The following is a 27,375-nucleotide window of genomic DNA, read 5'->3' on the forward strand; positions in this document are numbered from 1 at the left end:
CTCACGATGGTGGACCCTGGACACTCACCATGAGTGTAGCCTGAAGTCCCAACCACAACCCTCAGGGGCCTGAGCTCCTTCCCTGGGGAAGGCTTGGATTGACTCCTAAGAATTGTCCCACCAGCCTCCCCACGTGCTCCTCCTTTTCCTTCCAGATAAATCCCCAGATTTGTCTCTATTTCAAGGCTGAGCCCCTCTCTAATCTATGCTCAAAGTCGACGCCCAAATCTGCCCAGAGGCAGCCTCCTCATGCAGCCCATCACCGTGCTGAGGAGACAGAATCCCACCCGGTCAGCAGACTTACAGGCTCCCCGGGCAGCCCTCTGGGCCCGACTTCTCCATCGTCACCCTGTGGGGAGAAAAGAGGCAGGATTTTAGGGACAAGCTCTAATGCCTGGACACCACAGAGACAATTTCCCTTCAACTGTGCAGAAGGACCCTTTGGCCTGGGGTTGCCTCAGCATGTTGCCAGATCTACTGGTCCCTGCACCAGCAGGAAAAGCCTGGAATGTCCTCACTCCCAGAGAGCTGCTAGGTGTGTAGCTGCTACAGGTCAAAGGTGAGGTCGGGGCCTCTGGGACACTCTGCTCGGGAGCTCACAGACACAGCTCCAATGAGGGGAAAGCTGGGCAGAAAGACTCATGTGATCCAAGGATGCGATTACCTGGGCAGGTAATGACAAAGATGAATAAGAGAATGATAGAAACTAGGCAGAGATAGATAGATAGATAGATGAGAGACGACAGATAGGTAGAGAGATGACAGATGACAGATGATAGATGATAGATGGCAGACAGACAGAAATGTGAACGCTAGACACAGGGCTGGGGAGGAATCCGGGGGGAATCACCCTGGGCCAACCCCGAGGGAGCCCAATGTCTGCCAGGGTCCTAAACACAGCCAGGGGAGCAAACCAAGATGAGTCTTTCCTTCTGGCTCTAGAAGGAACTGCTGCCCCGTCTTGCCTGGCTCACCATCAAGAGCTGCGTGTCAGCACCCTGCTTCTCTCTGTCAGTACAATGCTCCTCCTCCCTTCACTACACGTGCTCACACACACAAACACACCCTGTGCACGCACATGACCACACACTGAAACACACAGCCACGCCTGCACACATGTCCACAAATGCATGCATGCACATTGTGCATGCACACAGACATGCATGTAGTCATGCCCACACACGGCGTGCACACACCCTACACGTGTGCCCACACACCCATGTATACAAGCATGCACACAGCCATGCCCACATGCACGTGTGTGCGCACACATGCACACATACACACAGCAAATGCACATACCCATGCACATATGCGTATGCATGCACACACACATACGTGCACACACGCACACACAGGAGCACACACTTCCTCTGACTCAAGAAGCACAGACATCTGGAAAGAGAGGACCCCTCTCTCTTTCCTCATCTTGCAGCGGGCTGTGCTAAGGCCCAGACGGAAGGGGCCCTGACAGTGCCCACCTGAGAGCCAGCGAGGACAGGAACGCTGCCGGGGCCTGGCCGGCCAGTGGCCTGCCTGCTCCTCTGTCTCATCTACCAGGGCTTCTAAACTTTTTCCCTAACTCCAGGGCCAAAGACCGTATTTTCTAGACTCTCCACCCTACTCCTCCCTCCAAACCCCTGAGCTCTGCTACCCCGCCGCCTCCATCCAACCCCCACTGGGACGAGATAAGCCAAGACACTGAGCTCACGAGCTCTCCCGACACCTCCTCCCAGGGCGGCGGGACACCTGTCTCCTGCAGTTAGAGGCGCTCTTTCTGAGACCCGTGACAGGTGAAACCCACTCCTGGACGCCACCCGTCACAGGGCCGATCAAGTCAACATAAACGTTTGTGATGTGCTTTGCTCAGGAGTTCTGTGTGGCCCGTGTCTCCACATCCCCTCGCTCTGCCCACTCAGGACCCTCTTTCCTGCCCCCTCTCCACCCGCAGGCGGCCAGTCTCAGTGCCACTGGTGTTTCACATGCCATTTTCCTGCCCAAACTCCCTGCAGGTGCAGCTAGAGATCCGACGGGATACGTACCCTTTCTCCATCGTCTCCTGGAGGTCCTGGCGGGCCCGAGGGACCAGGGTCACCCTAGGAAGCAACCAGGCTCAGCGTTAGCCACTCAGAGCAGGTCACGCATAGCTGTCTCGAGTCCCCCTAATTCGGAGACTGAAAGTCCCAACCCCTCTGATGCCCTTCCTGGAGTCACAGATGATCCTTCGGGAGATACTGCACACTGGCGGACTCTCACAGTGGGCTGTGGGGACTCTCACCCAGGGCACTCAGTGTCCTAGAGGCAGGTTGCCTAGCCCAGGCACCCAGCGGGGCTGGGCGGGGGCCACAGACGTGGGGCACCCCAGGACAGCGGGGCGGGGTCTGAGCTACACCCTGCCCACTTCTCGGCATGAAGCTGGGGTGCACCCCCAGCCCCGCACTGCCCCCAAAGAAAGGGCTGCTGCCCTGGACCGTGAGCACCATGAGGGTCGGCGCTGGTTCGCCTCACACCCCTGCAGCTTCAGACCTCGCACACAGTCAGTGCTCAATAGGTGCTCGTCAGTCAGTCAAATGGACTGGCGCCGACTCAGAGATTGCCTTTGTTCCGGTGCTCACGTGATTGTCAGAGAACGTGCATGAAGCAGCTTCGCTAAATTGCAAAAGCCATTTCTCAATTTATTACGGAACATGATAGATAAACCTTAATGACAAAATCAACAAACGTGTGCGTGCGTGTGCACATGTGTGCATGCATGTGTGTGAGAACATGTGCATGTGTGCACGCACACGTGTGCATGTGTGACTGCGTGTGTGCACGTGTGTATGCACATACACATGCGCCTGTATGTCCAGAATGTGCCCAAACATAGAAGTATCATCTACTTCAAAGAAAACAGGGAGAGAAATCCGATGAGCTGCAAAGAGCCATCACGTGGAGACCACCTCAAACAGGATGAGAAAACCAGTGTAGGCGGCCGACTGTGCCCCCACCCCAACCCTCCCCAACAGGAGCAGCCACTGGAGACTGTCCCCAACCTCCTGGAATCACCACTTTATTGCTGCAAAGGGTCCTCGGCAGCTCCTGAAGTGGCAGCCATTTGGATTTCGAGGTGTGGAAGGCCCCATCACACAGAAAGTGGATTTCTCAAGGGAGCATTTTCCTCGCCCCTTTTATACCCTTCAAGTGAGTGGACCCCACTGGTCCTTTCATCATAAGCTGCAGAGAAGAAATCTGCTTTCTTTGGGCGACTTTCCACCAACAAAGACGTCACGCTGGCGTTCATTTCCACTCCCTGACTCCAGGAGGCTTGTTTAGCCACCGCTTTGGAATGAGGGGACCCAACCCCACGAGAAACCTAAGGGTGTCTGGAAGGGCCTCCCGAGAAACTCCGTGCCCGTATCCCTCGGACAGGAAACACTTACCCTGTGGCCCTTCTCTCCCGGCAACCCAGCCAGGCCGTCAAAGCCGCGGTCACCCTGTGAGGAGGACAGAGGGCTGCTCAGAGACCACCCCGCACACAGTATGGCCGCCCTTCCCTGGGCCATGGCTCATGCAGCGTTCATGCAGCCTGGGCCCCTGGACCCCCACGTGGTGACCACTGGCCTGCCCCCTCACCACACATCACGTCCACCACATTTGGTCCACATTCTCAGCCTCTTTTCCTCAAACACCAACACAGGCTGCAAACGCAGAGGTGACTTTTGTCCCAGAGCCTCGATGGTACTGAGACCCACAGTATTTTGGAAGACTGCTGCATCATTGGCATGTGTGTGTTTGCTGTCTGCCTGTCATGCTCGTCACACACCCTCAGCACTGAGTGCTGCCCCACATACTAGGTGCTCACACACATCTGGCGGATGGACCAGCGCTGGCTGTCTCTCAGGCATCCTGTTCCCCAGCCAGCCCTCCTTCCGGCACCCCAGCCTGCCTCCTGGGGCCCAGAACAGAGCCCTGTCTCAAGGATGTTGCAAAGCATGTGGGGTGAAGTCACGGGTAGGCTAGTTCAGGCTTCCAATCCTTGTTGTTGAAAGAGGACCACAATCTACTGAGAGAGATTCTTCAAGACCCTCTTCTCCTTCTGTCCCCCAGGCCACTGAAGACCAGAGCCCCTCATCAGCTCAGCACTCAGAGGAGCACCCAAGAGCTCACCCACGCCAGTCGTTCAGTGAACAGCTGGAGGGGACACCTGGCATTCTGGGGGGACCCACTCTCCACTCCCCCTTCCAGATAACAGCTGCTGTCCCCATCGTGGTCTCCTCATTGGAGAAGATCAACATTTCCTCTGGCGCCTTGCATGGCCTTGGACAAACTCTCCCAGAGCTGAGAAAGACCAAGAATGGGGGGCAGAGGGAAGGCCACAGTGAACCTCGGCAGCTGGGAGGGAGGAGGGTTTCCACGGATTTTGTTCACGCACATGCGTGAGCACCTGTGTGCACCCACCCGCGGTGTCTATTCGCACCCCACAGCACCGAGGAGCCCAGACACCCCAAATCTGGGCAAGAAGACTTTCTGCCCCATGGACTAGCAGATGGCCTGACAACTTCAAGGCCACGCATTCCCCAAGTCGGTCCCCGTGTGTGTGATCTAGACGTCTGCACACGGATGAATGATATTCATAGTTGGGGTTCCACCCCCCACGCTCACCACCCACTTGAAAGGAGCAAATTTGCTCCCCTAAGCAAATTAGCTGCAATTGTCATACTTGCTCATGAAATTCACCCCACCAACCTGTCTTCACGTCAACATGCCAGAGAGACTGATCCAGACAGAATCCCCTCACCCCTGAGGTCCTACCCCCAGATGGGTGCAAATGTCACAAGTCATTACAGTCATGCGCTGCATAATGACGTTTTCATCAATGACGGACCACACACACGATGGTGGTCCTGTAAGATTAGTGCCATCAGCCCAGGTGTGTAGGAGGCTGTACCCTCTAGGTTTGTGTAAGTACACTCTGTGATGCTCGCACAACGGAATCGCCTAACCATGCGTTTCTCAGCACGTGTCCCCGTCGTTAAGGGACACATGACTGAACTTGTCACCATGACCATAGTCACCATGTAACCAGTATGTTGGCCGCATCATCGACATGACGACAGCGACGATGGTGACCACGGTACGGGGACCCCAGGATGTGGTGAGACGCAGCCTACCTTGGGTCCAGTTTGTCCAGGCATCCCTCTCGCTCCGTCGCTCCCAGCCCGCCCCTGGAACAGAGGAAGGCACGCTGTCAGTAAAAAGGAGTAGCCAGTTTACCAAGACCTCTGAGCGGCGGCTTCCTATGAAACCAAGTACAGAGTTCCACAGCCCGTGTGGTCAGGCTGGTCCAGAGAACCCAGATCTGGAGTCCTGGGGCTGCTGTACACCTCACATCCATTTCTAGTCTTTCCGAACCTCGCCATCCTGAACTGCTAATGAGGACAATGCCGCCTGCCCCTCGGGGTTTGGAGATGATGGCATGATGTGGCAGATGAGACCCTGCTGGAGGAGAGTGACTAAGGAGCTGTGTCAGCCCGTGGGACTGCTGGCTTCTGACTCAGGAGAGCGCAGGCCCCTGACAGCAGCACGCAGCACATTTCCTTCCACCAGTCGGAAGTCAAGTTAAAGACTGAGAGCCACTGGGCAAGAGAGAGCAAGCGTCTAGTTAGTCCAGTTGATAAGGAAGAAACTGAGGCCCAGAGCAGTGGCCTGTCTCATTAAGGCCACACAGCCACCCAGGGGAAGGGTCTGGACAAGACTCTCCACCCCTGGAGGCCACTCCCGTGGCCAGGATGTCCAGCTATGGAAACCGCCAAGGACAAGCGCACGGTCCCCACCTGACTAGCCGCAGGGTTGAAGGACAGGGCCCAGACCAACCAAGGTCCACTATCAAGGCCCCACAATCACCACAGGAGAGCCCCGCCACGCTCGAGGCCACCTAGATGGGGACAGGCACTGGGCGGGACATCCACTTGCTAAGGAGGAACATCAGCCAGCTGAGTATAAAGGGCTGGCCCAGATCAACAGCTTCTCTCTTCTCTATGTCCCGTGTGTGCCGGACCAAAGGAGGCCGTCGCCCAACGACTCGCCGACGAGCAGAGGGAACATCGGGAGAGCCGCAGCTTTCAGTCTCAAAGTAAACAAAGGCTGTGAGGATAGCAGCAGAGAAACGCAGAGAAGACAGCAGCCGGGGGTCCGAATGGACCAGAGGAGATGGTCTGTGCTCCCCGGGGTTAACGGTTACGAGGAGCTGCCAGGGATGAAAGTCACCTGAGAAAAGGTGCCCGAGTGGAGGAACCAAAGGGACCCTCTCTCCAAATTCCCAAACACTTTCAGAAATCAAGGGAAATTCGTCAGAAAAGCTCACACAATTTCACAGCAGGACATTGCCTGGCAAAATGTCCAGACGCTTCTATCACACAATGACTGGCTCCTCGCAGGCTGCTCGACAAAGAACTAGACAAGCAGAGCACTGAGGAGCCCCCACTCGGCTCTGAGCCCCACTCCCGCCACCTCTTCTTCCCCAGGGCATCTCTGGGGCAAATGTCATTCCTTAAAACACAGGAGTAATCATGGCCCCGATGCCACTGAACTCTGCAACTAGTCGCCTTGCAAACCGTCTGTCAAATCTTTTCTCAGTTTTTACCTTATCCTGACTGAGAAACCATTTCCAGGGAAACTTAACGATAAGAGTCTACAGAGATGCACACAAAACAATGAAATAAAACACTTTCAGAATCAGATCTGAGATAAACCCCCTGTCTACCAAGAATCCATGGATTCCAGAGTTGGTGGCCATTTAGAATCATCTAGTCCAACCCCTGCCTGTGTCTAGATCCCTCCACAGCCCTGTGGACCCGCAGCCTTGACGGGCCAACACGAGACAGCCATGTGTGACCGTGGCTTGCCCCGGCACTTCCCCTACCAGCTACAGTGAGCGCCCAGGACCAGAGGGTCCGGAACCACTGAGCAATCACTTGTTTTTGCCTTGTCTACTCTGAAACTAGAGCAGAAACTGGCAGCCTACACGGACAACATTCCTGGAGGTTCACACCTGAGCAAACACAACACAAGAACAAATTTTTTTTTCACTCACCAGAAACATTCACTGCTTGAACAGATCTACTTGTCAGAGTGTGATGGGGGTTACTGCAGGTTTCCCTAGCTCATCAGGATGGTGTTCCTTAATTTACATTAATTTACAAATGCACGCCCTCTTTCAGTAGCCATGGTCATATGGAAACAAACTAGTGCCATCCACTGTTTGGGAATCACATCCCAAACCAAGAGTCCGGGGGACTAGGAAAACAGAGCAGCCGCCGGCCGTTTCTCCCAAACTGAGGCTGTTTCTGGAAAAGCGAGGCTGCCCCAAAGACATGAGCCCCCTGATAATTTTGTCTTCTCAATGCTCACTCCCAAAGGGCCTGGGAAACTGCTTTAATTAACAATGTTTGTTAAACGAAATTAACATGCTCAGGGCAGAGGCCAGGTGGCAGAGGCGGGTGAGCCGTATTTGCCCCGGGACACGGTGCCCGCCTGGGCAGCTGGATCTGCTCGCTGCCCTGTGTAAGGGGACCCCCACTTGGAGACAGACGCGCCCTTGAAAGGGAGAGAAGGGAAGGGAGCAACGGGCTTTCTGCAGCTCGTCGACGGGGGGGCCAAACCCACTGCAGATTTGGCCCCTTCGGGGACCCCACTGTTGTCACTGAACCGCAAACCACTCACCCTTCTTCCGGGCTTTCCTGCCGGGCCAGGCGGGCCCTGCACACCTCGGGGACCCTGTCCGGAATCAGAGGGCAAACGGTCAGTGGCATGTCCATGTTTTTCAGAGGCAAAAGCAAAGCATTGTCCCCACGCTTATCAACCCGGTCCGTAGCTCGCCTCCCAGCTGCCAAGTCTCAGGCAGCACTGGGACAGAGCACGCAGTCTGCTGCCCCGAGTCAGGTCCCAGAACAGAACAGCCAGCTGATTCCCGCTGCAAAGAGCAAAGCGAGGTGTACGTACCTGAGGCCCCATGTCTCCCGGCTCGCCCTTCAAACCTCCGCTGCCGGGAGGGCCCTAGGGAGACAGGGTCTGGGTTAAGGAATGCTTAGCAGATGAAGGCCGCAGGGGGTGGACTGCCCTGTGGGCAGGGCTCCCTCTGAGAGCCAGCAGAGCTCTCCACCTGCCCGTGGAGCCCAGCCTGCCCGCCCTAGACAGGACCCAAGGGACGAGCAGTAACTTTTCAGTTGTTTGGATCTCTTCCTAGTTTTGAACAAAATTCTGGACCGTGGAGCACACACGAGCCACAGAGCTCACGGCAATGTTTGCATCTCTCTCCAGGATGAATGCGAGCACGGTCTGTCACAGCCCGCAGCTCAGGGTGATGTGTGCACATCCTCCGGGCCCATTGCAAGGCCCAGGTGTGGGAGACCAGTCCTGAGCGAGGCCGATGGGGAAGGCAGCGAAAGCAGACCAGGTGGTCAAGTCCACTCCCTCCCAGGGAATGGGGGTTGGGGGCACCGTGCGTCTAAATCGCTGGCTCCTTGCAAACCGTAAGGATCACTCCCTCTCCCTGGAGACGCCCCTTGCCGGCCCTGAGAGTGCCTGGCGCACACCGCATGCAAAGCTGGGGCAGGGGGCAGGGTGGGGGGGATGGGGTGCTGGGAATCCCTGCTCCACCCCCGCATTGAAGAGGTCTGACTTTGGAAACATGACTGTAAAGAATGACGACGCCAGAAAGAAAGAGGCTCAGAGCCCCGGGTCACCAGGCAGAATCACAGCCAGCCCCCAGGCCACCGCAGGCCCCATCCTGCCCAGGCCCCCACCTCCACTGAGGTGCCAGTGATATAAACAGTAGTTGATGGCAGTTTAGAGTGTGCCCTCTCCGGGGTGAGCTGGGAGCCTAAGGGGCAGGGGATGTTGAGGGGCACCCACCCCTCACCACACCCCCTCCTGCCGACGACTTACCATGGGGCCGGGTCTCCCAGTGAGACCCATAGGGCCAGCCGGCCCCCTCAACGCCAACTGCAAGAGAAAACAGGACACGCTGAGAGATGGCTGGTTGACGGGTCCTGACAGGCAAGATGTGGCCAGGCGGGAAGGGGCCGACATGAGAGACCGAGGGCAGGAGCCTGCAGAGAAGGGGGTCAGACGGAGCCCCAGGACCCATCCTCCGCTCCTCGCGGCTCTCAGCGCCAACCACCAACGGAACGGAGCCGGTGAGGAGGAGCCGGGCCAGGCCCACTCTGCCCTTGGGGACAGGCACTCCGTCCCCCTGCTTACCTCCTTCCTCTCCCCAGCCTGCGCCCACACAGGGAGGGCCTGCCTCAGCCCCTCACCCCTCGGCTGAGCTGGAAACGCAGCCTCCCTTTCTGGGCTGGGGCGGGAGTACATTTTACACGTGTGCTCATGCTGAATAACATTTTACCTGCCACGAGAGGTACGTCTCGCACCCGCCAGCGGCTGGGGAGGTGTTTGGGAGCCCCTCCTGGGTGAACTAAGCGAGCTCCAGAAGGGCAGCTGCCAGAGCCTCAGCTGACACCTGCCCAGGGCACCCTCGCCGAGGACCCTGCCCGACACCTGCCCAGGGCACCCTCGCCCACCTGGCTCTGACCCCCAGCCCCACCGGGATGGCGGCTCCCACTCGCTGCAGCACAGTTCACCCTGCTCTCTCCAAGAACCTCTTCTGCTCCCGTTGTGCGACTCCACATCCCCCGCAGGAAGCCATTTTAATTTTGGAAGATTTTTTTTGCCTTATAAAATCTTCTTATAAGCCCATCACCCACTTGGCTTCAATTAAAATGCACACAGATGAAAAGGCCAGCCAGGCAGGCCGGTCAATAAATCTAGTCGCAGGTAATGGGGTTTGATACGCACTGTATTGCACCATGCAGGCAATTTGTTCCGTTGCAACAACTCAGTGCTTAAACGTCCTGTAATTATCTGTGCATGCCGATCATTAACATCTATTCCGCTGCGCCAGAGCCACATAAATATTGCCCAAACAAGGGATTACTTAGCAGCTCCTCACGATGCCCCATTACGGGTGCTCCACTGAAGGATCACCCGCCTCACCCCGCCGGGTGGCGCTGGCTCTTATCACGGGCAATCAGCAATCTGGAGCCTCATCAATTAAAAACGCAATTCGCTAATCAGCTAATCTGCAGAGAGCAGGGCGGTAAGGAGGCAAACACTCCTCGGGACCCCTGGCCGAGCGAGGGGCTTTGGGCCCACAGGCTCTCTCCCAGAGGTGTCCAGCTCAGCCAGGCCCCATCATAGGGACCACTCACCCGGGCCTGCTGCAGAATGTCACAGCTCTGCCCCTCCCCCCCAGACCCCTGGGACCCAGGCACCACTCACCCAGGGCTGCTGCAGAATGGCACAGCTCTGTCCCCCGTCCCGGCCCCCAGGGACCCAGGCACCACTCACCCGGGCCTGCTGCAGAATGTCACAGCTCTGCCCCCCGCCCCAGCCCCCAGGGACCCAGGCACCACTCACCCGGGCCTGCTGCAGAATGGCACAGCTCTGCCCCCCGCCCCAGCCCCCTGGGACCCAGGCACCACTCACCGGGGCCTGCTGCAGAATGGCACAGCTCTGCCCCTCCCTCCCAGCCCCCAGGGACCCAGGCACCACTCACCCGGGCCTGCTGCAGAATGGCACAGCTCTGCCCCCCGCCCCAGCCCCCTGGGACCCAGGCACCACTCACCCGGGCCTGCTGCAGAATGGCACAGCTCTGCCCCTCCCTCCCAGCCCCCAGGGACCCAGGCACCACTCACCCGGGCCTGCTGCAGAATGGCACAGCTCTGCCCCCCGCCCCAGCCCCCTGGGACCCAGGCACCACTCACCCGGGCCTGCTGCAGAATGGCACAGCTCTGCCCCCCGCCCCAGCCCCCTGGGACCCAGGCACCACTCACCCGGGCCTGCTGCAGAATGGCACAGCTCTGCCCCTCCCTCCCAGCCCCCAGGGACCCAGGCACCACTCACCCAGGGCTGCTGCAGAATGGCACAGCTCTGCCCCCCGCCCCGGCCCCCTGGGACCCAGGCACCACTCACCCGGGCCTGCTGCAGAATGTCACAGCTCTGCCCCTCCCTCCCAGCCCCCAGGGACCCAGGCACCACTCACCCGGGCCTGCTGCAGAATGGCTTGAGCTTGGGACTCCTGGGCTGAGACCATGGGGCCTTTGGAGCCCGCGTCGCCGCCCCCTCCGAAGCGGAACTGTGGGTATAAGGGTCACCAAGGGTGCACTGACGTGGGTGGCCACACTGGACCCCAGGGCCGAGGTGGTGCCCATCGGCCTCTTAGGTGACAGCAGAGCCTTAGAGGGTCTGGTTGGGCAGCTTCTAGCCCCAGACTCCTATCCGCACCCGCCGCCCTACTCTGCCAGCACAGAGCTGCCCCAGCCCCACCTGCCAATTTCAGCCCTGGGGCCTCCCAGAGATCCTCCCTGCATAGGGAGGCCCTTTCTGGCATCTGCAGCAGCTCACCCTGAGAGCCCATGGCCCCTCTTTATTGCAAGGAAAAGCCAAGGCCCCGTGCCAATGCCTGCATTGCGGAGGCCCAGCGAGGACGCTCCTGGTTCCACGCAGGGACTCTCTGAGCTGCGCCCAGCCCCCAGGCATCAGACGGGCAGGCAGCAGGGGCTCACGGGGAAACTGGCATCAGTCAGAAGACTGACGTCCAGACCAGCGCTCCACATACTCCCGGGCTTGAGTTCCCTGTGAAGAAGGTGGCCCACGACCTTCACCCACAAGGTCACGGGCAGGTCAGGCTCAAGGAGGGACCAGCTGGCAGCACGCCCACTCGGGGGTCCGAGCGGTGACAGGGGGCATTTGGCAATGGAGGCCGATGCCGCACAGCTTTCCTTCAGGGAGCTAGACCCCATTCTCTCTCAGATGGGCAGCCCCGGATGCCAGAGGAGAGGTGGAGACCTTGACCCCAGCATCCACTCTGCCGCATCTGTGGAATACCCCAGAGGAGACTATTTCTACGAGACGGCTGGCCCAAGTTGGGGCAAGTCTGTGGCCAGGAGACTGTCCCCCGTGGAAATATCCCAGAGTCCCACTCCCCAGCACATTTTGAGCCCTGAGCCCACTCCCCTTCACAACCAAGGATACTCACAGGCAGCATGAGCATGGTTCCAGGAGGGCCAGGTAGCCCATCAGCCCCCGGAAGGCCTGGGCGTCCAGGGGGACCCTGTGGACAGATGGGCCAAGAGAGCTGGGTCAGAGCGCACAGGGGCGGAGCTGGGCTGTGGCGGGATGAGGGCGTCGGGAGCCACAGTCCAGTGGGAAATACACTGGACAAGCACAGAACAATGCAAGACCCTGTGGCACGGAATGTTCCAGAACCCAAGCGCAGAGAAGGGAGGGGCGTCGCTGTGGGCTGAGGATGAGGAAAGGCTCCTGGGGGAAAGGGATGAGGAAGGAGCTGGATCCAGAGGAATTCAGAGAGAAGAGAAGGCAGGAGATTGCAATCCGGAGGGGCAGAGGCGACTCTCCAGAGGCAGGCAGGGGTGGAGGGTCACAGCTGCCAACATCCCAGAAGCGGCCCTTCCAGTCTCCAACCAAACGGGCGGGCAGCCCCGAGGAGACCCACACTGGCCGCTCAAAGGCCCAATCCCCCAGCACTGTCAGGGAGGCTGCGAGCGAGGTGCTGCTCCTTACCCACCCCCACCGCCTCTGCGCACACGGCTGCTCAGACAGAGACAAGTGAGGTGTCCACTCGCTTGGACAGACACGAGGGACCGGAGTAAACAGGAGGCCCGTCCACGGGAACACAACTCCTCTCGAGCAATTACCAGAGCCCATTTGCATACAGATGACGCCGTGGCCCCCACAAATCCCGCTAGCCTGCTCTCTAAAGCAGGTCCCATCCCTCAACAGATTCTCTAGACTGATTCTGGCCAGCTTCAGGACGATACAAATGTAAAACTAATAAGGCAGTTTATTTTCAAAAAAACGTTTTATCACTCGCGTTTGCAGTAATTCAGGCAGACTCCCAACTGGCTTACGGTGGATGAGGCTGGTTTTCACACGGATGGAAGTTTTCCTCCCTCTCCCCAGCGAAGACAGACTCCCAGCGGCCACACTGCAGTATAACTGACGGGCACTGGTCCCAGTCTTCTGTCCGCACCAGTGGCAGCTACCCTCCCACGACAGAGCTAACACCACCGCAGCGCCATGCTCCCAGTGCCAAAACATGATTCAGGTTCCGCTTCCCGGCCAAGAAGACCAAGAACCTGGGCGGTTCTCCTGGAACTATCCAGAAGGGTGTGGAACCGTCTGGGCCTCAACTAACACTTGCCTGTCTTTCCTTGGGTAGTTACGGTAGTCCCTCCTTATCCAAGGTTTCGGTCACCCAAGGTCAACCATGGTCCGGAAATATTAAATGATATTAAACTGTCTGGATATAAACAATTTACGAGTTTTAAATTGCACACCACTCTGAGTGGCGTGATGAAATCTCACACCGTCCTGCTCTGTCCTGTGCGGGACGTGACTCATCCCTTTGTCCAGAGGATCCACGTTGTAGATGATACCCGCCCATCAGTCACTTAGTAGCCGTCTCGGTTATGAGACCGACTGTTGCAGTATGGCGGAGATTGTGTTCAAGGAACCCTTAGTTCACTTAATAATGGCCCTAAAGCGCAAGAGTAGTAATGCTGGCGATTGGGATACGCCACAGAGAGGCTGTAGCATGCCTCATTTAAGTGAGAAGGTGAAAGTTCTCGACTTAAGGAAAGAAAAAAAACGGTATGCTGAGGTTGCTAAGATCTACGGTAGCTTTTATTAGAGCATATTGTTATAATTGTTCTATTTTATTATTAGTTATCATTGTTAATCTCTTCCTCTGCCTAATTTATAAATTAAACTTTATCACAGGTATATATGTATGTACAGGGAAAAACTTGGTGCATCTAGGGTTCAGTACTATCCGAGGTTTCAGGCATCCACGGGGGTCTTGGAACACATCCTCTGTGGATAAGGGGGATCACTGTATTTTTAATTACAGAAGTAATCCCTGTTCTTGTGAAATGTTGTGTAACAGATTTACACCAAGTGAACAGTGCAAGTTCCCTCTCCTTCCCCCGGAAGGGACTGGGGCTAAACTTCCTTATGTGCAAAGAGAAGCTGGGAGCGTGGGCACCGGGCACGAGACATATAATGTTTGTTAGTCTATGGGGTGTGCGGCCTGAGAAGAGGTTTTCCCTCTTTTTTACAAGATCATCTTCTACATATTGTTCTGCAATTTGCTCTGTCTCTTTGCTGCTCATCACAGCCTATTTGTGAGGTTGGCCTCATTCCTTTTAATGGCCCTAGAGTTCCCCACGCATGAAGGAGTCATCATTCACTCAATCCATCCTCCACTGATACACATTTGGGTCCTGTCCAGTTTCTTCATGACACAGGCTGCCACGGAGAACATTCAGCCGTCCTTTTCAGGTGGGTCCCCGGAAGCAGAACTGCTGGGTCAAAGGGTTACAGTTTTTTATTGTTAATAATTGCCCTTGCCTGCCGTTTTGGAAAAAACTCTCAGAAGATCAAAACTTGTTTAAAAAAGAAAAATCCAGAACACACTCTGCTGCCCCAGTTTCCTCTTGGAAATCCAAGGCCAACAGCCCCTCACAGCCACGCTTCTTGCCTCAGAGTCGATCCCAAATCAAACGGCCAATTTAAAACTCAGGGTCCTTGTCTCCCAGGGACCGATGCCGTCCATGTGGTGTCTACGCGGTGTGCGTGCATGTGTGTGGCACTGGAAGCCGGGGCGGCCCCTCATCCGCAGTTTCTATTCTCAAAGATCCTCATCTCAGCGTCCCTCCTCCTGCTCCTTCCAAGGCGTGGTGGTGAGAATCTAGCCTCAGGGGCTGCGAAAGCAACTTCACTCCTGCATTAGGAGGCTTCCTCTCAACTGCAACCAGAACTGATTCCAAAGAGCGTGCAAGTAGATGAACAAGGAAAGTCTGGAAACCCTAGAAGAAAGGGGTGGTTTGGAGGAGAAAAGCCACCCCGGTGGATCCTTCCAATGTTTTACTATTTTTCCTGAGTCCTGCATCGCCACCAACCTGACCCTGCATTTACTACTGCTTGAAAAAATTGTCAGCAAACCTTTGCCCAGCACCAAGGTCCGTACCATAAACACCGTCCCCTGGGCTGGAGGATGGGGCTCATCAAAGCCGCCTTCCCGTTTTTCAGGCTGTTGACCTCGGGCTAACGACGTGGCTGGCTCTCTGTGACCCGGCCCGTGTCAGACTCCGAGGGACACTCCAGCAAGCTGATGAGGAGGTCCTGGGGACCTCACTCGGCTCCAGCCACGGGGTTAAAGGCCAAGTAAGAAAAGTCACCCGGCCTTTGTGCGTTTTTCTGTATTACTTGATCAGCTGGCCCCCGAATCAGCGCCCTCATTTGGTCAAACAAAGGTGTTTCAAAGCAGAGCAGGGCTGCGTCACACCTGGGCCCTGTGGGGAAATCAGGCGCCCGCCTCCACACTGGGAAATCACCGCTGTTTCACGGGGGGTTTGCCTGAGGCCGTCCTGGCATCGCTCTGGCACGGAAACAAAGGGCAGGGTGCTCGGACCCTTTGCAAAGCGGCCAGACCCGAAGCGGAACCCACAAGCCCTGGGCTCAGCCTCAGGCGAGACGCGCAGGGCCCACCTCCAGGCAGCGACATGGGCTGAAGCAGCACGCAGAAGCCCGAGCTGTTCTCATAATAAGGACAGTGGGGTGGGGGGACCCCAAAGACCAGAGGGCTCTTTATGCTGAGACAGTTTATCTTTAGCTCTTAGAAAGACCCAGAAAAGAAGAGGAGCGCGGCATTAATCTCTCTACATCCTCGGTCTGCACGTGGTGTGTCCTGTTAGGTCAGCTCCTATGCAATTACAGCTTGGGAGGGGCTGGTGAAGCTCTTAGTGGTCACTTCCCGCTCCAGACCTGAAAACTGGGGTCAGCGGCTGTGCCTGCGGGTGGGGCCAGAGCCTTGGGTGAAGCTGGCAATATTTCCCCGCCTACCCCACCCGACCCGCCACCCTCGGCCCCCCTGAGCAGGAGCAGGCGGGAGTCCGCGCTGCCCTCACGGGCAGCACGAGGTTTTCTGAACCCTGGAAGGTGGACACTCCTGCGGGGAGGCCCAGAGGCCTGTGTCTATGTTCAGCCCTGTCCCCTCTCAGGAGGCCCCCCACCACCATGTGCTCCCTAATATGAAAGAGGGTCCTTCTGGCCTCCAGGGGCTCAAGGGATTAAGGAGCCCCAGCTCAAGCCACCATGTCTCACTGAAGGGGGATGACCGAGTCACAGACAGGACGATGGCTCCACCACGCACAGGGAAGGGCCGTGTCATCGTGGCTTGCAGCCGGGACGTCACAGGGACCCCTGGCTGTGTGGAGGGGGTGAACAACCTCATGTCGGGGGTTGCATGGCGGCCCAATAAAAGACGTGCCCTGAACTCTCAGGAGCACTCGGACGGAAAGAACAGACCCGCATGCCCTGCCCCCGGGAGGCGAGAGACAGAAAAACAGACAAACCCTGCGCTGCGGCCTGCGTGAGCTGTCACTCGCAGTGGCCTTTCTGGAAGCTACTCCGCTGTGCCGTATAGCAGCAGATGTGTCGGTGGACTCTGCCTCTCTGTCTAATTGCCGGGGACCTAGCCTGTGTCTGTTCCCTCGGTCCTGGGTGCAAATCCAGCCAGCCAGGAGGGACAGTGGTGACAAGCGGGGCACGGTCCCCAGGCTGGTACTTGGGGGACAACATGGGCACCTACGAATCACGCTTTCCAGTGTGTGGGCTCATAACTACTACTCTTTAGGGTGGGGCTTACAAGCCTTTTAAGGCACAGAAAATGCACTCATGCCAAATCCCACAGGGAAGTCCAGCCCTGGAAACATAGAGGGGAAGATGAGGCCCGGCCAAAGGGGAGAAGGGCTGGTGAACAGTCTGGGCAGGTCACCACTGTGGGCCACACCGGCACACAACGGGCATTGGTGGGTGTGGGCCGCCCTTGCTGCTCCCTCCCCAAGGGTAGGAAGTGCATCGATTCTGCAGGGAGGGAGGCTCCCTGTGGGAAACAGCCTCCACTGGCCACGAAGTGTCTTAGAGGGAAACCTGCATACTGAATCCCCGAGAGCCTTCCGGGAGCATCCAGGCCTTTAGGGCTGGGGGAGGGGCTTCCTTCTGAGCCATCACAGACCCAACGACACCGATTATTGCTTTAACGAAAAATAATTAAGTCTGCCACAAATGGAAAGTCTTTGCAAAATCTGCCCCGAGGGTCACAGATGGTAGAGGCCGGCCAGCACCAGCTGGAACTCCTGAGTCGATCAGAAGGTAAATAAGCTTATTTCTAAATGAAAACTTGAAAGTACCCTACGGGCTGCTGAGTTTCAGGAATTTCTTAGCCACAGCACCCCCGAAAATGCAATCACATCCACTGTGGCCTCAGAGGGCGTCCACAGAGCCGCCCTGATACACGGCGCCGGAGACAGGCGGCTCTACCGACGGGGACGGGGGAGGGATTCACCGCGAAGACGCTCTGCTCACAGGCAAAGCTCTGTTTGCACAGACACTCCTGAGCACCAGCTCTGGGCCACACACGCTGCTGGACGTGGGGGTGTCAGCGACAGCACAGAGCAGCTCCCTGCCTTCCAGGTGTTTCCATAGAAGCCAGGGGGTATAGGTCTCATCCCCCAGCAGCCCCAGGAGTCCACGGAAGGCAGGCGGGCCTCCACCTTTAATGGTGCGCCCCACCCTCTCCCCCACCTGCTCAGGGTGCCTAGGGCAGGCTCCATAGGGCAAGTGATGCTCAGCGTCCAGTCCCTGCTGATGTGCAATCCTTGAGAACGTTCACAAATGCTGTTGGTAAATTGAGAACACACAGCCCCAGCGATTTCAGACCCACTGAGGTCTGTCGACAACATCCTAGGAAGCCCCAAAGAGGCAGACGTCTCTGAAGATGCACCAGCAAGAGACACAGATGCCACACCTCACAGAATCAGCGCTGGAGAGGGGCTCAGGGAGACCACCAGCCCTGCGTGCAGCTGGCAGCTCCCTCAGGACACCCAGCTCTCTCTCGTCTTTGGTTTCCTTCTGAGCCTCAGAGTAAGAAGTGGGTGAGGAGATCAAGCCCAGCTCTGCCTCATCTCCCCTTAGCGAGCCCCCCGCCTGCCCTGGTCCTGCCCATCTGTCAACTAAGGGAAGTGGAGGGTGACAGCTCAGGCCCATCTCAACTCTGACGCGGCCCCAGAGCAAGAAAGGATTTGAGGAGTGAGCAGCTAAGGCGAGGCACAGAAGACAGGTCTAAGGAGTGCAGCTGAAGAGTGGGGGACCCATGGCACGAGAGCAGGGAAGCGGCCCCAGGGTCTGGTCCAGTGGAAGCATGGGGCTGGGCTGGTGTGGGCTGGAAAGGGCAGGAAATAGGACGTCTGCCCCATGTGATGCCTGTGGGTGCAGGGAGCAGGCTCACAGGCACCCAGCCACAGCTGCCCACGGCGTGCCCACTGCATCCACGGCACAGGGACGGGGACACAGGGAGAGAGACAGGAGTGGGGAACTTCAGGGAACTCACCGTGCAGTCAGGAAGAATGGCTCAAAGAAGCAAAGTTTAGACAAGAAGAAGTAATTAGGAATTAGCAATAGGAAGGAAGGCGGAATTCCAGGATAGTGGGGCTGGGGCAGGGGGACCACAGGATCCTTCCAGATGACCCAGTGAAAAGCTCGCATGTGCAGGAGGGCAAATGAGGCCACGCAGGTGACGGGGATCAGAACATGCCAGCCCAAAACATGCCACTTTGGCATAAGGATTATTTTGAGTTGAAGGCAACCAAGAATCAGTAGATGCAGGGAAAGTTCTCTGCCCTGCCCTTATCTGCCTAAAAGCAGGGCACACATTTCCCTGGGTGAAGGTGACGTGAATTTTCCACCACCCCGACCTGTACCAGGAAGAGGAGATCGACCCTTATTACCGGAGACAGAAAGCCGGCACTGAGATGAGTCTGCGTAAACAGACCTTACTAAAATAACCCTTATCTTCCACTAGTTTCTCCCATATACTTCCTAGTTACTTCTCCACAATCTATCGCCCTCTGTTAAGAAGGTATATAATCTAACTGCTTCTCCGGGTTTTCACTACTTTTCTGTGAAGCCCCTGCACGTGTAAAATTAAAAATATTAATAAAATTGTATGCCTTTACTCCTGTTAATCTGTCTTTCGTCCACTTAATTTGCAGGCCCCAATTACCAAGCCTAAGAGGGTGGAGGAAAAGTTTGTCCTTCCCTACACAGAGATTCTGAGGCCACCCTACTGGAAGGTGGCGGTGCTGGATCCTGACCCTGCATCCAGCATCCTCTCCCGGCTCATCAGCAGACGTCCAGGAGATCTGGGCACTGAGAAGGTGCTGAGCTGTGAGCAGGGACGGCTCCTGGACAAGGCTGGCTGAAGCAGGACCCAGAGGGTGGGCGGTGCTCAGCTCCTGGGGAGGCCAGTGGGCTGCAGGCTTCCCCTCAAGTCCAGGGACAGCAGGCTCGGGAGGAGTTGGCTTCTCTGCTGACCCCTCCCCAGTCCCCCCGCTCCTGGACCCTGGCTTGAACTGAAGAGACGCCCATTGTTAAGCCGATGATCTTCCACTGTCAGGGCCCTTGGCTCCTCCAGCAGAGCAGCTGGGCGAGGCCGCAGCGCACCAGGCGCCAGCAGGGCCCCCACCGCTGGCCCTGAGCCAGGCTCAGCCCAAAGGCAGGGACCAAGCAGGGACGAGGGTCCCTCTGGTTCGTGAGCATTTAGATCCTCAGTGCTAGACCACTGCCCAGTCGTGTGGGCACTCAGTGACTATCTGTGTGATGGGTGGACAGACAGACGGATGGACGGACACTTGGAGCAACACTGAGGCTGACAGGTCCGGCAATACCCGTGCACGCTGTGGACAGCGTCCTACCCTACATCTAAGAAGGAAACAACGTCCACTATGCCCGGGGCTCCTGTCTCGTTGACATCTGGACTCAGTCACACTCATGGGTCCATCTGATGAGGGCTCTGTGGGGGGATGTGGCTGTCACCCCATCTCATACAAATCTTTGGGAAAAAGGCCTCCAGAGGGAGCTGGGTGAGCGACTGCAGCCCCCACTGCAGAACTCTGCGGGTCCTGCGGTGGGGGAACAGCGGCCCCTCACTTGCTGGTCAGGAACTTCGACTGTGGTGGGGCGGGGAGTGGAATGCTGCCAAGGCAGTGAAGTGTGGGAAGGTCAAGCCTTCCAGAAGCCACCTGGGTCCCCGGCCACGGAGAAAGACCCACCTACTCCAGGCCCCCAAAGCCACCAGCCCTAGAGAAACACCGTGGTGGAGAATCTGATCTGGACTGCTCTCCGAGGTGGTCCAGCCAAGCAGAACAGGAGAATCTCCTCCTCCTCCCACTGCTGACCCGAGGCTGTTCAGTCTGAAGGTCAACCTCAACGCCCACCGCTTTGTCTGCGGGCGTCCGGTCACATCGCCAGGAGCACGGCTCCAGAGCCCCCAGCCCCTGACAGCCGACACCCCCACGGGACTGCCCGCCGTGCTGCCTCTTTCCACAGGACCAGACCCAGCCAGCGTCCACCCACCCACCCAAAACCCGTTAGGTCCATTGTCTGCTCTGGGCAGCATGCCAGGCCCTGGGGATAAACGTCCGTTAGGACGCATGCACGCTCCTAGCTTCTCTCATCTACAACTTAGCTGCTGTGTTATTAGCTCTTATTCTGACTGTGCTCACGTCGACATTCATTAGACCAGCAGGAAAAACAAAAAGAAAGAAAAAGAAAACTCCAAGCCATTCAAGAACCCACAAGGCTGCAGTGCCCCAAAGCCCCACTAGGTGTCAGGATGAAATTGCAGGGTCCCGGGCTCAGCATTCATGGATCCTGCAGCAACCCCGGGATGCATCCCGTTGACCAGGGCAACTCAGGATGCGTCCCATTGGCCAGGGCAACCCCAGGATGTGTCCCTCCGACCAGCCAACCCTGGGGTGCACGCCTTTGACCCAGAGCAAGCTCTCCCGTGTCTGTTGCTTGACTTCCAACAGGGAAGGGGGAGTGAGGGGGAGTGAGGAGGGATGGATGCAGGTTTCGTGTGATGCACAGACAGCACGGAGCTCTGCAGCCTGGGAGCTGTTACATCAATGCAGGGCCGCAGGACCGCACTGTGAGGGACCACTGGCAGCCTCCGTGGGACGCAAGGGCCCCAGCCGGGTCTTACTCTGGCGGGTACCACCTGCCCCAGCTCAGGGCCAGCAATCATCGACCTCCCTAAACATCTGAAGAGAGCGGATGCAGTGAGCGGGTGGTGTGAGATGTAAGGGTGTCAGGGGTGATTTGGAGAAGGAAGTCAACAGGCCGCTGTCACTGCACATGTGAGGACAACGCCCGTCACGGAGCAGGGAGGATGCACAGACGAGCCACAGAGCGTGTGACCCCAGGGAGCTGAGTCCCCCTTACCCTTTCTCCAGGGTCACCCACTTGGCCAGTGGGACCCATCGTTCCTGGAGGTCCTGGGAGACCCTAGAATTGAAAGTAAAATCAGGACAGAGTTCAGAGATGCAGCCCCAGAGCAATACCCCATTCCCAGCTAGCCAGGAGAGGGCGGAGACGGGGCCGGGGAAGTGCTGGGCCCCAGGTGTCTGCACAAGGCCGTGAGCGCCCCCTCTTTCCCACCAGGAACTTTAAGAGGTGTCACCTATCCCCCCACCCCCAAGCACCTCCCACAAGTCATGGGAAAATAATACATGACACTCACTGCGGGGCCTTCTGGGCCTGGCGGCCCCTCGAGGAGCATGCCCTGGAAGAGACGGGAGAGAGGGTCTGAGACTCCAGACCCCAACCCTCCTGAGACCGCAGCGTGGACCCCAGGCCCCGCCAGACCCCGGCAGCGAGGACTGCCCCCAAGGTGGGTGGACCAGAGGATCGCAGACCAGGCCTCTGGGTCAGTGATCCTGGCAGGGGTCCCCAGCAGCAGTCTCTGTAACGTGGGGCTGTCATGGGGCCACGGTGACTGTTCTCTGAGCATCTCCAGGCTCAGCAACAAGCCCTGGACAGCAGCCCCCAGGCTTCCCTCAGGAGCAGCCTCAAGAGAGGTGCCTCACGATGCTGAGAGAGGGGGACCCGGACCACCCGGCCCCCCTCTGGTCTCTCCTCTCCCCTGACGGCTGCCTGAGGGAGGAGAGGGCCCTGGGACAAGGGCCCAGTCAGGGCGGAGGACGGCTGCCCATTGGAGTCAGGGAGGACAGGAGGAAAGAGACACCACAAGCCAAGGCCCCAAGAACCGTCAGGCCCGACTCCTCAGACAGGCCACGCTGAGCCTGCAGCCCACCCCCAAGGTGGGAAACGCTTCCTCTCCACCTCCTTCTCCAGCCCCTCACCTCGCCAGGCTGAGGTCCCCCCTGCCTCTGGACCCCCAGGCCTCGCTGTCTTTACCCCAAATGGGACGAGGCCTCCTACCCCTCTGCCGGCCTGGGCCCCGGCGAGGCCGTGTGGGCAGCAGAGGGAAGCACAGGCCTCAGCGGGGTGCTCCCCACTCTCGGGCCTCCACTCCCAGCTCCCCTCCCAGTGCAGGACTCGCCTCTCTCCTTCTGTCCAGTCAACGCAGGTCAGGCGCCCCCAATGTCCACTGGGTTTCATGCCCACTTCAGGGGGGTCTGAGGCAACGCACAACCTCCAAGGGAGGGAAAGGATCCCCCGCCCCCTGCAGGGACTTGTGGGCTGAGAAGGCAGCAGGGGGCGGTGTCTGGGGCCCTGGGGCCAGGCAGGTTTTGTCCAGCCCTGCTGGGCAGGCTTCAGCCACACGCAGGGCCAGTGACACAGTGGTGCCCTCGTCCCCATTAATTCTGTGACTGCTGGGAGGGGAGTGAGGGGCCTGGACGTCCTCGGCCCTGGTGCAGACGTCGTGCCTCCTGCCCCCAGACCCAAAGAAGCATGGATCGCTTCTCTCTAGAGATGATCAACGCTGCTGTGCCCCGGACTTTTCTTCCAAAGTGAACAGTCCTCTTGTGAAACCTGGAATTGCTTCCTAGGAGTGAGAGGACGTGCCCGGTAGACACGCAGATCAGTGCAGGTGTCGGGCACCAGGCTGGGGGTGGAGGGGCACCCGGTCAGGGGGCTGCAGAGCCCCTCCAAGCCACCGGCCTCCCCACCAGGGCTCCCCAGTCGCTGTGAAGACATACGCTGTGTTTACACAGATGTGCACTCAGAGAAATATTTGTAGGCGAGATGTACACAGGGAGCTCGTCCAAACAGCTTCACAAAGCCCAGCTTTCCTATTTCGTTCTCTGACAAAGGCAGCTGAGGAGGCTCAGACACTGAGCCAGGATTAAGAGAGAAACCACCGGCCACTGCAGGGCCTGGGGGACTGCAGCTGCCTTCCCAGACACACCAACTGTTGTTCTCGGGGAGCTGGGGGGATGCTGGGCGGGGATCTCACGGGAGGGCCAACCCGGATCATTCCAGGTCGGCATGGGAAGGAAGCTGCAAACGGCTGGACGGGTGAGCCCAGCGGAAGGGAGGCCTGGACTTTCCCAGGCAAAGCCATCGCCAGAAAGCACCCGTGGCCACCGCCCACCATGACAACTGAGAGCAGAGGCCTTCCTGGGGCACGCTAGCCCTGTTCCACACCCCACCAGGGTCCAGACTCTGGTCTCAAAATTCAGCCAGGCGGAGTAACTGTAAGGAAAGCGCTCAGCCTTTGCTGAACTCAAAACAGCTCTTAGGGGAGGTCTAGCCATCTGCTAAACAGCACACTCAAAAAAATTTTTTTTAAACCACAGTGGTGATCTTACACCTCTGATGGACATTCCCCAGGCAACAGAAGCCATTGAATCTGGAGACTTCCCGGTCCCAGAGGTCCCAGGGCAGCCAGGAGCACCCAGAGGCTGATAAACCTGCGTCTTCTCAGCCGAGTGGATTCCTGCCCTTTTAAGGAGCCTCTGAGGTTGCTGACGGATTAGAGGGCACAGACCTGAGTGGGAAACAGCTGGCCGCGTCCCTGGTTTGCATGGAGAGAAGGAGCTGGCTCCAAGAGCTCCACTGACAGGGGGAGGTCTCTGGGGCAGGTCGGGGGAGAAACAGCCACCCAGCCTCCATGGGGCCGGGACACCCACGTGGTCAGCGGTGAGACCCATGGCGGCCGTCTCCCAGGACTCAGCCATCTGTTTATGGGGAGCTAAGACTTTGAGGACATCTGGTAATGCTCCAGGTTGAGAAATTTCAACTGTTTACATGATCTCTCTAGGGGGACCAGCCAAGGGCCCGTGGACACTCCAAACTAACTGGGGGCTGGGTGGGAGCGAGCGCCAAGGCCAGAGGGGGAGGGAGTCCTTCCCTAAGTGCATCCCGACGGCCCACTTTTCCCCCAACGGAGATGGAATGGGTTTTCTGGAGACAGGCTCTCTGCGCTGGACGGTCTCTGTTTCCTCAGCCCTCTCCTCTGGCCCACCCTCGCCAGTGGAGCCAGGCAGCGGAACACCCCAAGCGCTACCCGCACCCCAACTCCACCCCGGAGCTGGGATGCCACGGCTCTCCTAGGGGCAAGCTCAGTCTGGGGGACGTGTGTGAACAGGAAGCTTATTCAGACACAGGTGCCAGCCGAGCCCCTCCCAGAGCGACCAGGGGACCACACCGGGACTCCACAGGGCCTGGGCACCCACCTGCCCCACTTTCTTCCCAGGCAAGACACCCCTTTCACTGAAGCGATGGCGACCCCGCAGAAGGCACCCCACGTCAGCAGCAAGTCCACCTGGACCAAGACCACCCAGGGAAATGCCGCAGTCAGTCCCAACACCCTGCGAGCTGAGCACGGCTCGGACCATGGAGACGTGACACGGGTGGTCTACCTTCTGCAAACGCCCCATGGCAGCACGACTAGGCCAGCAGCCCCGTTCTGCTGGGACGGCCCCACCCAAGCTGCTGGCTGCAGCGCGCCTCCCCCCAGGGGGCGCCCCTTCTCCCTGCGTCTGGACTTGGCGTCAGGACTTTTCACATTGCTGAGCAAGGGGCCACCTGGCATTAGCACCCCCTTCAGCACCCTTGCACCCTTCCTCCACACCCCCCATTCTCCACCCTCAGACAAGCCCTGTCTTCCCTGGACCACAGAGAGCACCAGAAATGGGGTGTTCCCAGGGTGAGAAGAGGACATGCGTGCCCAGTGGCCACAGTTCAGTGGCAGCTGACAGGTCCCACCCCCGGCACAGGCCTGGAGGGACGGCACAGAGCCGCACAAGACCACCTTTGCAGTCATCTGGATGGTTCTGTGGGCAGGGGATGGGGTCAAGCCGGAAGAGCTCTGCTGAACCTCTGCCCACTGGGACTTCCACCCCAGAGACGGGACACGCCCTGTCTGCCCTGGCCACGGGGCTTCAGGTCTCCCCGGGGGAGATAAGGGTTTCCTATGTGCCACCAGTCAAGCTTCCAAAAGAACGTTCCCAGTTCCCGGGAGGATGGAGGCCACCGCAACTCTCCATCCAGGAAGCCCAGGAGCAGAAGGGCCCCGAGCCCTGACGTCGTCTCCTGAGCTCAGCCACCGGGAATCAAGTCCTGGTGGTAGAGGCCACAGCCCAGTCCCAGCTTGTGGCCAGCTGCGGTGCAGGACACCGGCCTCCTCCCTTCGGCAGTTGGACGACGTGGCAGAGGTGGACCTCGGCAGCCGGCTCCTCCCCACTCTTGTGTCCAGAGCCACTTCCCGGCCCATGGCACAGTGCCCATCACACGCAGCTGCAGGGGCCTCACCCCGCCTGGCTGATGGCGTGGCATCCCACCCGCCAGGGGGTCACGGCCCCGACCTCGGCAGCTCTCAAGCCACGGGGTGGACCCTGGTGCTGCCAGCCAAGCACGGCTCCCTAAGGGCATCCCAGCACAGGGCGGGGCTCCCGCCAACACCCACTGACCCATGAAGGGCATCTAGCGCCTCCATCTTCTGGTCCCACACCTCAAGACGTGATCAACAGTCATTCTTGCTGAACTTACCCGTGACCCCGTTACCCAGCACAGTTGAGTTTTACTGCACTGGCGCTTGGGCGCAGGGCTGTTTTATTAAATTCCCTTGACATGGTTTCCTAAGTGCCTTCCACATCTCCCCCGTTTCAGCAAATTTGCTCCACACGATTGCATAAGCGGCCGTGGAGAGGCAGAATCCTTAGCTAACCCTCCCCACTCCGGATCTGCAGAGCCCGTCGACAACGCATGCCCACCGGTCCCCTCTGACCCCTCCAGAGGGAGCCTGCCCCCTTCTCAGAGACTCTGAGTCTCCTTTTTGTCAGGGTAAAATCAACACACAGTGAGATGCTCAGATCTTAAGTGTACGGGGCAGAGAGTTTTGACCAATTCGTGCCACGCAGCCACCACCTCAATCAGGGTCTAGAACATTCCCCCTGCCTCAAGGGCTTTTTCACAAGTCTCAGCAATAAGCAACATGTGGAGTCCATGAGGTCACGTGTCTCCATGAGGCAGCAGCCCAGACATAGAGGCACAGGGTCCCACGGGTCTGGCCACGTCCCCGGGGGCTGCAACCCACCACCCCCGCCAGCTTCAGAGAGAGGATGAGGAAAGGTCCTTACTGGTTCGATGATTGCGGGCTCTCCCTTCTGACCTTTCTCGCCTCGTGGTCCTCCAATCTGGGGATCATAGACACAGGACAGAATGAGAGGGAGAGAAGGCGACAGAAGGTCCAGGTCGCCCCAAACCTGTCTGGCTTACAAAGCAGGGCTGCTCACCACTGGGCCCCCCGGACCCAGAGAGGGAGGTGAGGGAGATTGCTGCCACAGGGCCGTCGAAACTGGGAGAGCTGCCCCACCCCGAGGGGCCCGAGAAGGAGCCCCCACGAGCCCCCTCACCCCCTCGTAGACTGTGTCCTGGTTTGCAGGCATGCCGGGCCCAATCTCCGACGGGGAGATGGTGGGGTCGTAGTAAGGGTCGTAGTAGTTCTCGTCCAGGTTCTTGATGGTCTCCTCGGTGAACTCCTCCTCCAGGTTGTCCCTTCCTTCTTCTGGAGGCAGAGCCGGCTACAGGGAGAGGGGCAGCAAGCGTCACCCGGAGGACACCAGGTAACTGGACACAGAGGTCCCTCCCTGCTCGGGCTCTGGGCCCCCAGCCTCGGGCCTCCAGGGACAGCGGCCTCCCAGGCCACAGAACGCCTGGAGCCTGGAGCCTCGCTTGGTAGGGGTCCTGGGACCACTGGGGGCCTCCTTACACATCTTCCCCCCTCACGACGGGGAACTGTCACCCCAAACCCTCCAAGACCCCGTGACAAGCTAGGGCTGCCTGGGGATCGGCACACCGCGCCAGACTGCACCACCCCGGGATGAGGTGCCCCTAATTCCACGCCGGCCGACAGAGGGGTGTGGACCCATCAGAAGCCAGTGTGTCTGCTCGGTGGCCCTCAAGACTCCAGCATCACGTCTGGCGATTTTTGAGCATTCA

General features: G+C 58.4%; 1 protein-coding gene across 3 annotated transcripts in view; it reads right to left on the minus strand.

Annotated features, from left to right (window-relative positions):
- COL5A1 (collagen type V alpha 1 chain) overlaps positions 1 to 27,375 on the minus strand; it is a 172,514-nt gene that overhangs the window by 73,266 nt on the left and 71,873 nt on the right. For all 3 annotated transcript variants that reach the window (XM_087418824.1, XM_087418823.1, XM_087418822.1), the window contains exons 8-20: positions 26,790 to 26,957; positions 26,514 to 26,570; positions 21,707 to 21,748; positions 21,409 to 21,471; positions 12,080 to 12,154; positions 11,084 to 11,176; positions 8,929 to 8,985; positions 7,984 to 8,037; positions 7,705 to 7,758; positions 5,154 to 5,207; positions 3,423 to 3,476; positions 2,043 to 2,096; positions 305 to 349 (exon numbers count right to left, since the gene is read on the minus strand). In XM_087418824.1, coding sequence (XP_087274950.1) covers positions 305 to 349; positions 2,043 to 2,096; positions 3,423 to 3,476; positions 5,154 to 5,207; positions 7,705 to 7,758; positions 7,984 to 8,037; positions 8,929 to 8,985; positions 11,084 to 11,176; positions 12,080 to 12,154; positions 21,409 to 21,471; positions 21,707 to 21,748; positions 26,514 to 26,570; positions 26,790 to 26,957 — 870 coding nt within the window. The remainder of the gene's footprint in view (positions 1 to 304; positions 350 to 2,042; positions 2,097 to 3,422; positions 3,477 to 5,153; positions 5,208 to 7,704; positions 7,759 to 7,983; positions 8,038 to 8,928; positions 8,986 to 11,083; positions 11,177 to 12,079; positions 12,155 to 21,408; positions 21,472 to 21,706; positions 21,749 to 26,513; positions 26,571 to 26,789; positions 26,958 to 27,375) is intronic.

Source organism: Ceratotherium simum, chromosome 29 (genome assembly GCF_057802395.1).
Source record: "Ceratotherium simum simum isolate JZ-2026a chromosome 29, ASM5780239v1, whole genome shotgun sequence".
NCBI classification, from domain to species: Eukaryota; Metazoa; Chordata; class Mammalia; order Perissodactyla; family Rhinocerotidae; genus Ceratotherium; species Ceratotherium simum.